General features: G+C 36.9%; 1 protein-coding gene across 1 annotated transcript in view; it reads left to right on the top strand.

Moving 5' to 3' along the window:
• The window catches only part of DHX15 (DEAH-box helicase 15), a 52,662-nt gene extending 47,368 nt beyond the window's left edge, over positions 1 to 5,294 (top strand). The window contains exons 12-14 of the mRNA XM_019743862.2: positions 1,732 to 1,922; positions 3,485 to 3,654; positions 4,728 to 5,294. Coding sequence (XP_019599421.1) covers positions 1,732 to 1,922; positions 3,485 to 3,654; positions 4,728 to 4,845 — 479 coding nt within the window. The 3' untranslated portion in view covers positions 4,846 to 5,294. The remainder of the gene's footprint in view (positions 1 to 1,731; positions 1,923 to 3,484; positions 3,655 to 4,727) is intronic.
• The last annotated feature ends 11,989 nt before the right edge of the window (positions 5,295 to 17,283 follow it).

Here is a 17,283-nt window from a genome sequence, read left to right as displayed (position 1 = left end):
TCAACTTGTTTGGTGCTGTCAGTTGAGTGTAAGCCACGGTTGAGAGACAGTGTGTTTTAAAGTGTGTCATAAATCATCCTCCATCATGACAACGCTCCGTGTCACATTGCTTCTGGTATACAGCAATATCTGTTGACTAAAAACATTGGAATGTGTTCTTATCCACCTTATTCACCAGATCTGGTACCATGCGACTTGTGGTTCTTCTCCAAAGTAAAAATTATTCAGGAAATTGAAGCAGCCACGACAGTGCAACTAAAGACACAAAAGAAGACTTCCAAAACTGCTTCAGAAAGTGGAAGAACGATTGGTTAAGTGTGTTCAAAGCAAGGGGGAGTATTTTGAGGGGGATTAATGGCAATGTGTATTTTAGTGTAATCAATTGTTTTGTAATTTAAATATTTACCATATTGTTTTACCACACCTTGTATTAATTGTAAAACTTTAGAACCTCAAAAGCTAAACTCCAGAGTGAAAATAAACATTTTTCAATAGTCCCCTATTTTTATTGTTTTGTTTCGACATTTTCATTGCCTTTCAGCTTGTTACAGAGATAAGCAAAAATACCTCCAAACCATACTTTCTCTCAGTTTCATCTGAACATATTCAATGCTTTGTTTTAAACGTCAGTAAGTTCAGATGGATACCTTTCGTTTTGCATTCTAGGTGGGTTAATGCATCAGTCCTTCAATTTAAAGATCCATTTTATTACCCCATCTACCCAGCTACTCTATGAAATGTGGCTACATTTTGTAATGGGTAAACGTTTATTAATATATCTTTCGTTCCTCTGAAAAGCTATTAAGAAAATGTTGTACATTATAATTGGTAGGATCCTAAAACCAAAGAAAAGAAGATGCCAAAGTTTAATGTGGATCACAGTAGTTGGAGAAGGATCAACACACTTACAAATTTTAAGACCCCCCACCCCACCCTCATTTCACAGTAACTCTTAGGTTTATCAAAGGGCCTCCTTGTGACTGTCTTTGGGACAGAAAGATACCACTGTATAATATTTTACATTATGCTATAGTTTTGAGCTCTCAAGATGAGCAACACTCAGTTGGAAGCTTGTTAAGGATTCTTCAGTGGAGAACTATCCCTTTGATAGTAATACATGCAGTAAAATTATTTGGAATTGCTTAAATATAAGCCTTATTTATTAAACACCAGTGGGGGCTTCCAGACATCCTTGTAAACTGTATCACTTGTATTTTAAAACTTGTTTCTCCACTGCTGAGAGGCACATGGGTCACAATAAAACTTGAAATACTAGCTCAGGAATAATTAAAGAAAAATACACAGTAATCAGTTGAGATTCACTGTTAGAACTTTTAAACTGTATTTGATAATCTAAGGCTATCTTTCCTTTGAAAATGAGAAAGACACAGCATTTTACCAAATTGCATCAACCTACCCGTTAGACCCATCTATTGGAAACAGCCAGCTGGATGTTCATGGGTAAAATAATTCATTAAAAACAGTTTGTTCAAAATCATTGTTTTGTCATCCAACAGCCAAAAACCCTACTGTTATTTCTGATTTTGAATTTCACTACAGATTTTTAGGAAAGTTAGTAACATTGTGATTCATTCATAAAGATGATTTGGATAAATCCCCTTTCTGGATTATTTAGCTTACTCTTTATAACAATTTTCCTTTTTAATTAGATGATACACCTATTTGGATGATTCATGTCCCCTCTTTTTTTCCCTCCCTCCAACTTTGTAGATCATGAATCGGTTCAGTGGTGTTATGACAACTTCATTAACTACAGGTCCCTGATGTCAGCAGACAATGTACGCCAGCAGCTATCGCGAATTATGGACAGATTTAATTTGCCTCGTCGAAGTACTGACTTCACAAGCAGGGACTATTATATTAATATAAGAAAAGCTTTGGTTACTGGGTATTTTATGCAGGTGAGTGGATAATACAGGAATACATAATTAAATGTTTACATAATATTGTTTACTTTCTATAATAATAGCCCTTTGAATCCACTTACACACAAGTCAGTTTTTAAAAACCTATAAATAATTGATCTTAAAATGTTATGTCTAGATTCTCGAACTAATACACTAAGATTTGTGTCTCATGAGTAACAAATTCCCTAAATGGCAAGTTACCAACCCAGTTAGGTAGAAATCAATTTTAGAATTTTTTATTATTGGAGTATTTTGTTAATTATCTCTTATATCTCCTGCTTGTTTGTTCATTCTCTCTTCCGGCTATGTCTGTTAAGCAAGATGTGGCCTGCCTTTAAGCCATATGCAGTCAATAAATAGAATGGACCTAAATGTATTGAGTCAAAATAAAAATAGCAGATTGGTGCATTGTCAGTATTTGAAATCAAAGTAACTAAAAAAAATATTGTGGCATCATAATAAGATCTTATGCTTATTAGAGTTAGGTGAATAGTAGGGTTAGGTATGAAAATTTTCCAGACTCTTAACAATATTCATAATATGCTAGTGTACACTAGTTTGTTTTTGACATGTTCTTAAATTTACTTTTAGTAATTCAAAAAAGATAGATAAAGCCATGTTTAAGCATTATGGACTCCTAATTCTTAAGATTTAAATTTGTTAGGGATAAAAGGCATGACTTACAGTACCTGGCACTTAGGTGCCTAGTAAATCTTTATTGATTGAAATTGACTTTATTTTCTATTTAATAGTAATTATTAATTTCTATTAATACCCATTCTTTGTATTACTAGGGTTCTAGAATTGGAAAGGGCATATAGTGTTTGTTAATTAAATATTAGATGAGAGCCACCAGTCAATGTGTTTGATTATAGATGTAGACAGAAGAAATACAGGCAAGAAGTACATGCACCATCTCTTGTGTTTTCCCCATTCTTTTTCTTTTCTCACCTACATCTTTTCTTTGTAGGTTACTTTTTGCTTCTACTCCTTGTTGCTCTTCTTTATTTTTCTATCTTAAACGTGAATCTTCTGGTAATTGTTTTCATCTACTCCATAGTCACCTGGAGCTAAAGAACCCACTCAAATAATCTAAGACAAGGGAAGGACCAGATAGTATATATTAGGCTCTGTGGGCTTTGTTGGGTTCCTTGTTGAAACTACTCAACTCTGCCTGCCCTTGTAGCATGAAAGCAGCCATGGACAAATGGTGTGCCTGTGATCCGTTAAAACTATGCTTATGGACACTGAAATTTGAACTTACTCTGATTTTTACTCAGTACCAAATGTTTTTCTTTGGATTTTTGCCTCCAATCATTTAAAGATATATAAACCATTCTTGGCTGACAAGCCTTACAAAGGTAGACAGTGAGTTGGGTTTGGCCTGCAGTACTTTACTGATCCCTGTTTTTATCAGGCGGTGATAAATAAGTATAGCCATGGAATAAAAGCAAAAGGTGAGGCCTGCCTGTTCCTAATTACATAGGTAGCTTTACACCACTTTTATGACTAGCATATCAGAAGCATTGTATTAATTTACTGGTTTTTGGTTTTAGGTGGCACATTTAGAACGAACAGGGCATTACTTAACTGTGAAAGATAACCAGGTGGTTCAGTTGCATCCCTCTACTGTTCTTGACCACAAGCCTGAATGGGTGCTTTATAATGAGTTTGTTCTTACAACAAAGAATTACATTCGGACGTGTACAGATATCAAGCCAGAATGGTAAGCAACACCTTTTGTTCTAATAGTTTTTGTTAGCATTTTGCTCGGAATCTGACTTTGTTACAAGAGTCCTGTCCTTTCCTTCATAGGGAAACTTGGTTTTCTGTGTACGTCAGAGTGTAGTTATGGGGCTTTGACCTGATGCGCTAGTTAATCTCTTACAATCTTTGCTTTGATAAGAAGACAGTGGGATTTTTGGTGTGGGTATCGGCATGATTTGGAACTAAATATAAAACTACAGTGGACTAGCATCAAGAGGGTCTTTGGAGCTATTCTTCTACTGTTGTGATTAACTCAGATTCCCTGGTTCCAGAAGTCGATCTTTTCTTTATATTTCACCTGTCTCATAATGAGCTCTCAACTATTTATTATTTATATGTTGAGGCTTTAGGAGCTAAGCAAGCATAAAAACTATGCCTCTTGTATCTTAACATATTTGATTTTACAAAATGTAATCAGAACTGATTGTGTTATTTTAAGCAACATTAGTGTGCACACACACACACCGCCCTTGTGTATGGGTTGTTTTTTGTTTTTTGGGGTTTTTTTTGCCAGAATCCATTCTATAACTTATGATGGGAACCATCAACCAAGAATGGGGACTGAAAGCACTTATTTTAGTTGATGTCGCTTGCTGTATATTGTGAGGCTCCTTTCCTATACTGATTGTGACTTATGTATTCTTTTGGATATAGAGTTATATTTATAGTTATTTAAACTTTGAAAATGAGAAGATCCAATCATTTGAATGCCAAGATGTTTCTTACATGGAACCTGTATTAGTATAACCCTAGAAAGGTTGGTCAAAATGAAGTTCTAGAGAGAAGAAATTAATGACTTATGTCAGTATCTTTATATTAAAGTAAATAAAGGGTTTTTAAGAGAATTTATCTTGAGTTTTTTAAGTTTATGGAAAGTCCGACATCAGAAAGTTTCCAGCTTACTAGATAGCACATTGTGTTTGTAGGTTTGCCTTTGCTCCTCAATATATTAATGAGTAATGCCAATCCTGTTGGCAACCCCAGTACTTTAATTACATCTTAACTTGGTAATTTTTCCCTCCTTCTGGACAGGTTGGTGAAAATTGCCCCTCAATATTATGACATGAGCAATTTCCCACAGTGTGAAGCAAAGAGACAGTTGGACCGCATCATTGCCAAACTTCAGTCCAAGGAGTATTCACAGTACTGAACTCAGTGCTCAGAACTGAAGCTACTCAGAGGACAGCTTTAAAGATGAATGAACTCAGAAGTTCAAGTTGTGCTCTTCACGTTGGTTCAATAATGGCCTTTATTTGAAAGCTTTTTAATTTTTCTTTACAGTAAATATTCCATTCTGATTTCATAAATTAAACATTTATGCCTCCCTTTTGTGTTGACACTGTAGCTCATACTGGAAAAGTCGATCAATGTTTTGCAGTTTATTGAAAGTAGTTCTATATATAACAATGTTATAAGCATTTCTTTAGAAATGGTTGAAAAATGCTTCTAAAATGTGATTATCGACCATGGTATGCATGATCGTTGTAATTGTTGACATTCCTTTTAGAAGTTGTGAAATGTTACAACTTGTGCTTATGTAGACACAATCTTCTGTCTCAGTACAGAGGCACTGACTTCAATAAAGTCTATTTATACTAATTTCGGCCAAAGCACTTTGATATCTTTGTTCTAGTCTCTAAATATGGCTTCTTCTCTTCCCAAGTGTGGGGCTTTTTTTTCTCCCCCTATTGTAAGTATACTATAATAACATATTTAGCATCTTCCCACAAGGAGTATTCCTTATTTAAAGTAGTCATTAAAGCAGTATTTTTAAAAACATATCTTAGAACTTTGTTAGGTTAATCCGGATGTGATCTAATGGGATAAAGTATGCAGTTTTTATTGAAAATTGGATCCATGAATAATGAGAGTTTTCGCTTTGTCTTAAAGTTCATTTTTTAAGGCTGATAATTAGTATTTTGTTAACCACATTTTTAGCAGATTTTTTTGTCGGAAACATGCTAAGCACTCTAGCCTCTGAAACAAATGTGTGTTTGTATTCAGTAGATAGTAGGGATTATTACATAGTAGGTCTTGGTCTCAATCTCAGTGTTGGATGTTTAATGCAGTATACAAAAGTAATTAGTGTGTTAAAATGTGAATTTGACTTTGGATTTCCTGTAACAGATAGTAGACAAATTAAAAAACCCTTTCATAACCATAAATAAAATGTTTGGTGTGACCCATAAAAGGGTCTGTAATAAATCATTTCCTTTTGACCCAAGCACTGTACTCATTAATGTCCGGACACCCTTCTTCTAGCGTTTTCCCCTTGTGAAAAGGTTTAAATGTTAAAGGAAATTTATAGGTGTGTATAGTTGGAATTTAAATATCCTTTGAAGCATATTTCCAGTGTATGACTTAAGGGAGTTAATTGGGCAAATTAAAGAGTTTTTCAGGCTACTTACATAATTTTCAGTGTAGGTAATTGTTACTAAATGATGCCTAGTGGCTTAAAGGAGTTAATGTGCTTTTGTAAGTACCTGACTTTGTTCTCATGGAGTAATTTAATTTACATGCTGAAATAATATTTTAGGTTACATTTAAATTGGTTAAAATCTTACCCTACATTAAGTATTGGCAACATTATCTGCTAGAGTTTTTTAGATTGTGTTAAAGTCTAGATACTTGGTCAGACTGTTTTTCATTTAAAAAGCAGCTCTTGCCAGAGTAATATGTTGCCTGTTAAAATTGACACAGGTATACAGTTTGTAATACAGCTGCATATCTTTATAATCTGACCATGTAGCCAATTTTAAATGGGTTTCAGTGTAATGTACGCGTATGTATTGGCTTAATCTTGGGGTTTTTAAAGTCTGATAGTGAACCATTAGGTTTTCTTATAGAAGAACTTAAGTGATAGAGCTCCTGAGACGTAGAACAAAGTTTGTTTTTTGGCAGAGTTTCTAGGAATGGTGTTCTTTCCTTCTTGTAAGTAAGGAGTATGCACTGAGTTTCTACGTGGGAAAAGAAGAGCAAGCCGAGCTTTTAGTCCATCATCCACTACTCCATGCCTACTCCACTGTCTTCAGTTTGGCGAGGCTGGCCACATCTGACCAAAGCTGGGAGTTTCTTAATCATTGATGTTACTGGCAAAGGTATGGCTTTTAAATCTTGTGTTCTCTGACCCCTTTGTTTAACAGATTTGGCAACTGAATAATAAAGTGATTACAGTTTCCCTTGTTCACAACAGATGGTTACAACTATAAAACGATCTCTGTGAGACAAAATTAAAATTTCCTCTGTAAAATTTAGGAAATCTTTTGAAGAGTTTCTGAAGAGGTCTCTCTCTCAAAATAGTATAGCTCCTGTTGTGAATATGGCATCAGGAAAGAAGGCCATCAGCCAGTAGAACTTGTAACTGTACAAGTTGAGGAAATGAACACAGCTTGTGGGCAGTAGGACAAGATAAAAGACACCCTATAATCAACTCTTAGCCGTAATCCAAAAAGCCGGAAAGCATTCTCCACTCAACTTTTTTTATATAACATGTGACTTAGTCCTCGCATTTTGTCCTCACATTTTGTGTTTATAAGGTACCTACAAACAGTTGGGATTGCCTTCGGAATAATTGTAATGGCCATCCCCTCTGCTCAGATACTTGAAAGAAAACCATTACTTTGGAAGACAGCTTAATAGTTCTTTTAGAAACACTAAGCTTAAATCTGTTTCTAATTCTTCCCTCGAGAGCAAAGTTAGTTAAATAACGCTGTTGTGCAATGCCACTGGAGTTAACTGTCATCACTTTATTCTTACGTAGGAAGAATAGCCTGTTTTTTCCCCTTAGCTTTCCTCTTTGACTTGGTTTCTAGATATCCTGAACTTTCCTGATACACCTCTGCCAGGTGTTCTTGAGATTGTGCTCAATACTGGGGTGTAAACAGGGCTGAGTACAGTGGACCGTGTAATTCCCAGGGGACCAAACATGCCACTTCTGTGAATGCACTTATGATTAACATTATATTTATTGATAAAATGATTTACGTTAAAAGAAGTTAAAATTATTTACATCAACCTTTCCAGCAACCACAGCATGCTTTTGGCTCATATCAATCTTTATACATTTAAGGCGTTGAATTATTACAGGATGGTTTTGGATGTGGCTCAGGACTGAGAAAAGGCCCTTACAGACCTTGGGCCCTTTAATCTTGGGCGACTTCGCACATTTAAATGCATCTATAGCTCATCAAATAGCACTTAAAATATCAAAGACATTTTAAATTTGCTTCTTAAATAATTGGGATAGGAAATATCTTAATTATATAATATATTTTCTAATAGTTACAGAATTCTTATAGTGAGAATCTAATGTACATGTTGTTTTCAAATGCAGTTTTATCAATATTGAATTTAAAAGTCAAGCTGACAGATTTGGTATATACTTATTTGAACATTGGTTTGAATTTTATAGTTTCTTTTTCTATTCGAGAAAGTAAAGTTCGGGGTTATGTTCTAGTCTCAACATTTTTAGTGATGCCCTGGTACCGTACCTACGGATAAAAAGGCTTGTAGATAACACTGCTGAAGTGGTCAAGTAATTTTTCTTGCCATAGCCAAGACAAGCGCGTTCATTGAGAATTTCTTGCTGCAGTGACGTTTAGTTACTTCTGTTGGTATATACTGACCTGATTATGGGAACTTTCCTATTTTTGCTTACTTGAATTCTCTAGTTTGAACTTGATTATTCCTCATTTGTAGAGTATTTGAACGTAACCTAGCAAAAGCAACTCTTTCTAGCCACGTCTGTTACCAGTTTAGCCCAAATCTGAGAGTTACTCATGTTTAGCAAGTTTCTTTTTTTAAATTAATATGTCGGCATATTTTATTTTGTTTGAAAATGTGCTATTTTTTGTAGTGTCTTCATTTGTAATTAGTAGATTCCATAGTAAATGGAACCTGTTTGGGAACTCAAGTCATAAACATTAGAAAACCACATTTATATAACTTGGTTTTCTTTTTGTTGTTTTTTTTTTAAACATTTCTCCCTGATAGCAGTTTTGTTTTACTTGTTAGTGGTTTTCCTTCATAGAATTTCTGTATAAATGGCTTAGTGGGTACTGATCATTGTTCGTTTTATTAAGCACCAATTCTGGAAGGCATTGTGTGAAGCTATAAAAATAGATGGATAAATTCAGAGACTGTTTCGATTTATGGTCTAGTTGGTGTTTTAAAAATATGTGCAAAGATATATAATATACAGCAAGGTATAGTGAATTTGGTAACAAAGATCAAAGAGTTATAGGTATCAGAAAGGAAATATGGGTTAAGATTAGGCGAGTATTGGGGGAAAGTGATGTAAATAAGCTGCCAAGTAAGTTAAATGGTTAAGTGTAAGCCATTGGAAGTGGTGAGGCCGGTGACAAGCTTACATCCCTGGCTCCTGGCTCTAGCTGCTTGTTATGTCAGAATGCCTGATGGTATTTCAAACAAAGCTAGAAATCCAAATTTATATGTAAAAGCTCTCTGTTAAAAGTTTGCAAATGGCTGCCCAGAACTCAGCTTTAAATTTAAAAAAAAAAAAAAAATCAAAGAGTTAAAAAAAAAATCAAATTCTTTTTAACTCTTTGATTTTTTTTTTTTTTTTAAATTTAAAGCTGAGTTCTGGGCAGCCATTTGCAAACTTCTCGGTTATGTAATCAGGGAAACAATTGTGGGGGAGGTTTAGTTGGACCTCAAGCAAATAATTAGGATTTCAGCAGCATTAAGGATTTCTTAGATGATTAACAGCATTTCAGGCCAAGGGTCATAGCTCAGACAGGTTTTAAGGTTTGGCTCTTAACAAGTATAATATACATACAGTAAACTATGCTTTTTTAGGGCTACAGCTTGATGAAGTTTGACAAGTTTATATAATTGTATAATCACAATCAATACTACATTTTCATCACCCCGAAGGGTTTTCCCTATCCCTTTGTAGCTAATCCCCTCCCCCCCACTCCACGTGCTTGGCAACCACTAAACTTTCTGTCCTTTTAGTTTTTTCCCAGAAGGTGACAAATGGAAGCATACTGAATGTAGGCTTTTGTGTCTGGTTTCCTTCTGGATATAATGCTTTTAATATTCATCCATATTGTATATATCAGGGCATTCCTTTTTATTTCTGAATAGTAGTGGTCCATTATGTATGTGCCACATTTGTTCATGAATTTACCAGTTGCTAGAAAGTTAGGTTATAAAGAGTTCCTCTGCATCCTTGCCAACATTTTATAATTACTGTGTTTCCCCAAAAATAAGACCTAGCTGGACTATCAGCTCTAATGCATCTGTTGGAACAAAAATTAATATAAGACCCGGTCTTATTATTTTACAGAAGACCGGGTCTTACATTAAAATAAGACCGGGTCTTATATTAATTTTTGCTCCATAAGATGCATTAATTAGAGCTGATGGTCCAGCTAGGTCTTGTTTTCGGGGAAACACAGTATCAGTTTTTATTTAAAATTTTAGTAGGTAGGTAAGTGTACCACACTGTGGCTTCAGTTTGCATTTTGCTAGTGACTGATCTTTAGTGGTACTGTGCTTCTGTTCGTGTGCCTCTTTGCCGTTCGTGTCTCTGCTTTGGTCAGGTGACTGGTAATAACATCCTCAGCCCTTCTTACAGTTAATTACTTTGGTTTTTGAGTTTAAGAGTTCTTTATGTGTTCTCTATCCAAAGCCTTAATAAGATATGTGTTTCCAAATGTTTTCCCAGTCTGCTGGCTTGTCTTGTTATTTTCTTGAGTGTCTTTCAAAAAGCAGAACTTTTAAATATTGATGAAGTCCACTTTATTTTATTTATTTATTTTTTTTAATGGTTTGTGCTTTGGTGTTCAGGGCCGGTTTTGATAGTGTGTTAAGGAAGCAGCAAGGAGTCCAGTTTGGTTGGAGCATGATGTCTGAACTGTTCAAAAATGATTATAGATGGTGGTGTGACAGTTAAGCTTACAAACTTGTTGCAACAGTGTTGCTAACCATTTTTGATATCAAAGGGATTATTCATTATGAATTTGTACCAACTGGACAGTTAACCAAGTTCACTATTTGGAAATGCTGAAAGGGCTGCGTGAAAAAGTTAGACGACCTGAACTTTTTGCCAATTCATGGCTCTTGCATCATGACTGCACCAGCTCACACAGCACTGTCTGTGAGGGAGTTTTTAGCCAATAAACAAATAACTATTGGAACACCCTCCCTACCCACCTGATCTGGCCCCAAATGACTTCTTTCTTTACCCAAAGATAAAGGAAATATTGAAAGGAAGACATTTTGATGACATTCAGGACATCAAGGGTAATACGATGACAGCCCTGATGGCCATTCCAGAAAAAGAGTTCCAACATTGCTTTGAAGGGTGGACTAGGCGCTGGCGTTGGTGCATAGCTTCCCAAGAGGAGTACTTCGAAGGTGTCCATAGTGATATTCAGCAGTGAGGTATGTAGCACGTTTTCTAGGTTGAGTTCGTGAACTTAATTGTCAGACTTCGTAGGTCACACAAACGTGAACACTTCATGAGTCTCCTTTCAGGAAAACTGCAAGTTGGAAGGCGCAAGAAGCTTTTATAGGGTAAAGAATAAAGAACAAGAAAGTGAAAAACAGAAAATACTTATTGGTTGGGGCCACATGGTCAACCTTGTTTGGGGTGAGAAAGTCCAGAGTTGGCTTGGCATTTGGGGATTGGCTGGCTGAATACACTGCATTTCTGGTCAGGCAGAGCATTTATAGGACACTGAAGTTATCTAAGTTTTGGTTTGCTGATGTGGCACCCTGGACAGCAGTGGCTCCGTCTTACGCCTAAATTTTATTTCATCTAGATTATAGAGTGAGGACAGAGGAGGCCGTGAACATAGGCTGAGACCGAGTTGTGGAGGCTTTGAAGGCTGGGTTACGAGTGGATTGGAGTTCACTATAGAAGGTAGATTGTAAGTGGGGCTGGCGGACAACACTGAAGCCACTTAAAAAAAGACACAGTAACCCAGGTAATGAGATTGAACCTGAGCAGAATACGAGTGAAAGGGCAAGGGATGAAATAGTGACATAAAGCAAAGGAGTCATTCAAGATAGCTGGTTTAGGGTATATACATGAATGAATTGCGTGGTGTGCTAGCCGTGAATCCAGGCTTCAGATCATCTTACTGAGATCTAGTTGCCACCTAGAAAGAAAAATGGCAGAGATTTAAAAGTATAGAAGAACCTTTAATAAGGAAGGGAATGGGAGAGGTGAAGGAGAGACCAAGAAATAAAACCATCTAGATAATACAGTTTCATGTTACAGAGGTAAGATGGATGGGAATTGTGAACCTAGAAGGCCATTGGATTTGGTCTTTAGCCAGCTTTCAAGGTAGAGGCTGCAGACAGGTACCCCAAAGAGCCAGATGTATTAATAGCTTGAGGGGTCTGTTTATGTGGCCCCCATAGGGTGTTTCAAACCAGTTAGAGCCATTGTTTATAAATGGAGAGACACCACATAAAGTTCAAAATATGCACAGATCTGGTAAGGACAGGCCTAGTAATCCACATTGGGGTGTGGCTGTCCTCTGGGCAGGCGCAAGTCCCCCTTGTGGAACTTCATTTTCCCCACCTCCCTGGCCTCTAGGCATTGTTGAGTAAGGGGCTTTGGAGTGGAAAAATCTTGCAAAGACTACTTTTTACAAGAAGTTGCATGGTTAATACTGAGATCAAGAAAAGGGATACTTTTTAAAGAGACCACCTTAACATATATTTAGGCAAAACTTGGACCAATGCCTTAGGAGAGATGGGTTGAGGCTAAGCTTAGTGGCATTAGCCTTGGAAATGAGAAAACTTCTTAGAGTAGGGTAAAGATAGAAGGGAGGGTTAGGGACCTCAACTCAGATGGCTTCTTTTGTTGGGGTGGGTGTCTGGATCTGAGTGTGAGGTAGGTCAAGTTCAGGTTGAAGGAGGGGAGTAATGTCTAAGAGACTTGCCAAGTGATTCGATTGTGAATTAGCAAAGGGTTAGGAAAGGGAAGCCTTAGGTCATGGGTGGGTTTAGAGCTTAGGAATTGGATCAGGAGTTCCCTCTCCCCGGGTTTCTGGGAACTGGAAGGAGCCCAGGTTGTGGAAGATGGGTGTGGTAGGCAAGGAGAAAAGTGGTCAAGTCGTGAAGATCTTGACATTTAAAAACATCAGGCAAAAGCAAACGTTCTTTATTTATGTTTAAGGTTTCATACATTCTGTGTATTTAGATTTGGATGGCAACTATAGTACTAAATTGACCGTATGCTTGTATTCCTGTGATTTTGGGTTAGTGGCATTAGTGAATGCATTCTTATACTCGTTAGTAGGTGTGTTGTGGTTGCTGAGCGGTATCTTCATTTCAGCTCATAGATTTGCTATTCATACGAAGAATTGTTGGACAATTGAAATAAATTTTGCTCTAGCGACATATGAGGAGGCATCATCAGTAAAATGAGGTGTGCTATCAATTTTAGGGAGTGGCTTATTTAAAACCCTTAATGAGTAGAAATTAATGTTTACAAAGGTGTGTTTTTAAGTTAGATTATTTAAAGAAGCAGGATTGCTAAATTAGATGCTAGGGAATATTTCAGCTCTGACACTGACACTATTTTAGTGCCTTATTGTGGAATCTAGTGTTCGATCCACAGGGAAAACTTAACCAGTGCTAGTCTTTAAAAGGGAAACATTTTAATTTTTAAAGAATGATAAATTAGTGCAGAAAATTGTAAAAGAAATTAGAATTTCATCTCTGAATTGGGACAGCATATGACATTGCACTTAGTTTTTTGGGTTTTGTTTTGTTGCTTTTTATTGTACAGTCTCAGTTCTGCTTAGTACAAAAACAAACTGAAGACTTGTAAAAAGTTTACTAAAAATTCTTAAAGCTTTATATTTGGCTCTTTTGTGTAATTGTTACTTCCCAATATTGATCATATTAGTGAAATTTTTGTAATTTAAAATAGCTTACATTTTTTGTTCTTGTTTACCTTTTTACATGATAGAGGGGCTGGGCTTAATGACGTTCCAGGTATTTTTTTTTAAGCTTTGAATGTCTGAGGCTGTACTTTCCTTACCTTTCTAGAGACATTTAATTATTGTAGAGAAACTGGGGAGTTTGTACAGAAATGCTGACTGCTTTAGAGACATCCCTTAAAGTAATGTGTAATGATCAGTGTTTGCTCGTGTCAACTTTGGTACAAGGAATTTTGTTTGTCACAGATAAGAAAAGGCTTTGAGCCCAAATTTCTCCCACTGTTCGTTACATTACTGCAGAGAAATATACTATTGGGTATCTTTTAGACTAGAGGACTTTTAAATGAACAGAGAGCTCTTAGACAGTTGTAGTTGAGTCATGCTTTCACCAAGAAATAGTAACAGACAGGCTGAAGGCAGTAGAAATGATTGGGTATGGTGGAAGAGGAGAAAGCAATCAATAGCAACTTTAAAAAAATTTATAGGAATTCTTCAGAGTCCTTGATCAGAACTGAACCTCATAACTCTAGGGTAGATTGCATTACTCCCATTTTTTCCAGAAGTACTGAGGTCCAAAGTCACGTGGCTGTTGATCAGCAGAGCTGGCTTTCCTCCCTCTGCCTGACAGCTCCGCACGTTTTCAATGAGCTGAGTAGCAGAAAGTGTGGATGGACAAAGCCTGGTTGGAGTCCTTGATTCGCTTCATGGTTCTAAGATGGTGGCACTCATCATAAGTTTAGAATATTATCCCCATTATGTATTAGGCACCTGTGTGAGCAAGGTGAGTCTGGTTTTCCATTCTGGTTTGAAGTTCACAAGAAAATGGGAAAGGAGACTTGACTGCATCCCAGGTCCTCCTCTTCCTTAAATAGTACGAGGAGCGTGTGATGAGATCTTTCGTTACTGGTGATGTGCTTCTTTCTGATAGTGTAGATTTTCAGTGCAACCATGTCTTGGATATGCTTTTTAGAATGGATCAGTGATACCCTAGTCTGGAGTGAACATAATCCACAAGTCACTTGCTCAGTTTTTGGATTAGAAATAGAAATATTTCCAGATCAAAGTGAACCACATTTCTTCCTCTTGCTTATTCACACTTAACCTGTTTCCCTGTGACTTGGAGCCATCACGATGGTCGATTTGTCTTCCCCATTTCTGTCCTTGGAGTCTAAGTATATAAAGGCTCTGTAGTCTGTGAGGTCCTCGAGGGCTGGAGCTGGGTCGTATGTCCCTGTGTCCCTGGGACCTAACACTAGGCCTCGTATGCAATAACTTCTCAGCAGGTACTGAAAATATAACTGCTGTGGCTTTTTTGTGTTTCCTTTTTAATAATGCCGTTCCCTTCCTCACTAGTGGTGGTGGTGGTGGTGGTGGTGGAACTTCTTAGACCCACTCTTTCTTGCCCACTAGGCTAGACACCAGATTGTCCAAGGAGTCGGATAGGAACATGATATAATGAGCTTTGTAAACAGACTGACCGGTTTTAAATCCCAGCTCTGCCATTTTCCAGCAGTGAGATTATGCATTTGTGGCTTAACCTGCTTCCTCATTCATAAAGGGAGGATTGATTTTTAAATAGCCAAAGGATTGGCTTTTCTAAGTGAAATAATATGTAACACCTGGTCCAGTGCATACCCATAAGTGGCCGCTTTGCCTGTTCCACGGTTACAAATATGATTAGATTGGTGTTTCGTGGGGCCTGACTAAAGCGCCGTTCTCTTCGTGGACTTTGAAATACCTATTGTGACCTCCTTCCCAAGGTCTGTCTTGCTTATTAATCCCTGACCCTTAGGATTCTTAAAGTCTCCTGGAGAGAGTCCCCTGTGTAAACATCAGTACTGCTCTGACTGACAAGATTTAAGAACCCTGAATGCTTTCCTTGCCTGATTATGTGTCAGGTATGCTTGCGGAGAAGTTTCCAGAAGGAATGGATTGAAAGGAATCACAGGCTTTTCATGGGTAATCCACATCATATTTATGAGTTGACAGAGTGTGGTGTCTGTGACAGTGTTAGTAAATGCTGTGCTGTAATGTGCTGAAGTCAGTATCTGATTATAAGTAAATGACCAAAGTATTCATCTGTAGGGACACTGGAGGAGTCGTGTGCTCTCTGAGGACCCAGTCTGAGTTTTCGGGGAATGGCCTTGTTACTTGTTTTGACCTTTCTCTTTAGTCTTATGACAGGTGTAGTCACAGCGAGGCTAGAGCAGGTGCTTAGACTTACAGAAGACTTTGAGCTGTTTGGTAGAAACTATAATTATTTTCCTTCTGTAGCATCTCTTTTTCCAGTCCCGTAAGAGAAGAGAGACAAAAAAGTGACATGAGTAAGGACATTTGCTTGGTACATGTCATATTAAAATGTAATACCGATAGCTTTTGTATAGGTATGATATCTAGAGAATCATTTTTTCAAAACTCATTTTCATTGTGGAAAGGAACATTAGGTGTCTTGCAGGTTTATCTTGTTAGTAAATACAGAGGGTGCCAAAAAAAATGTATACACATTTTAAGAAAGGAAATAAACTTAAAATTGTAATACTCAATATAGACCAATAACAAAAGATGAATACAAGTCATGCATATACATTTTTTTGGCACCCCAGCCCTGTATAAACACTATCGGCCATAAGTTCATATATATTATTATTCTATCTGAACAATACAAAAACCTACTGGTAGTGATCTGAGTTTTCCAGGGCCATAAATTTCCCACAGAATTTATAAGTCTGCTAGATTTATGTTTTAAGTTATGTTTGAGTTTTAAGTTTTGCTCTTTATTAAAAAATAGAAAACGTAGACCACCTGATGTGGCAGTTCATCCCCCCCCGCCCCCTTTATTTCCAAGTCATTATCTAGTTTCTGAATGTGGTATTGCAACTCTGGTTTTTTTAATGTTCTGCACTAAAGTATTTGAGATAAGTCCTGAGTGTTCAGGAAATTCCGAATCCTAGTGCCCAGGGTTAAAAGAAATACAGTGACAGGCTATGAAATAGTGTTGTCATAACTTATCAGTGGCTAGTAAATAGGCAGTTGCCTTCTGACACCATTTTGAGTGAAGGCGGTTTAATTGCGTTGCCTCTGTTTAGATAAGCATTTGGGATCCAACCGTCAAATGTGTGGATGCTGTGCTTAAAAGTATTTCCATTCTGTAAGAATTGATTTCTTAAGTGATTTTTCTTTCTAAGTTCTGCTTGACATCAAAAGTTATCTGGACAATGTCTTTCACTGTATGTGTACATGGAGAAACATCACCTACAAATGTATGTAAATCCAGTGACTGTAAAAAATTGGATATTTGCAAACACGATTGACAGTTGGTAATTTGCCCACCCCCCCACCCCCCGCATCACCTCCCCACACACAAAAATAAATATCCTATGAAAACAAAACAATTCTGATTAAAAATTTGTAATTTTTCGTTGTGTTATTTTTTCTTGAAGGAGACTCCTTCCCTGTTGAATGATGATTCCAGTTTCTGGGCTTTATCACATTCATGTTCCTAGCCTCATTGCTTCCTGTAGCATAAACAGTAAACACTCAGACCACTAAGCTTTTACCAGGACACTCATACAGGAAGGCTGCAGCCATTTCAGCTAATTTTTGCATGCTTTGTCAATTCAAATTTTCTACTAGGTTGAAAATCCACTTTGGTTTGCAGTGGT

The sequence above is a fragment of the Rhinolophus sinicus genome, linkage group LG02, assembly GCF_036562045.2.
Source record: "Rhinolophus sinicus isolate RSC01 linkage group LG02, ASM3656204v1, whole genome shotgun sequence".
Lineage (NCBI taxonomy): Eukaryota > Metazoa > Chordata > Mammalia > Chiroptera > Rhinolophidae > Rhinolophus > Rhinolophus sinicus.
The sequence above is the reverse complement of the archived record's forward strand: the minus strand, read 5'-3'. Positions and strand labels throughout refer to the sequence as shown.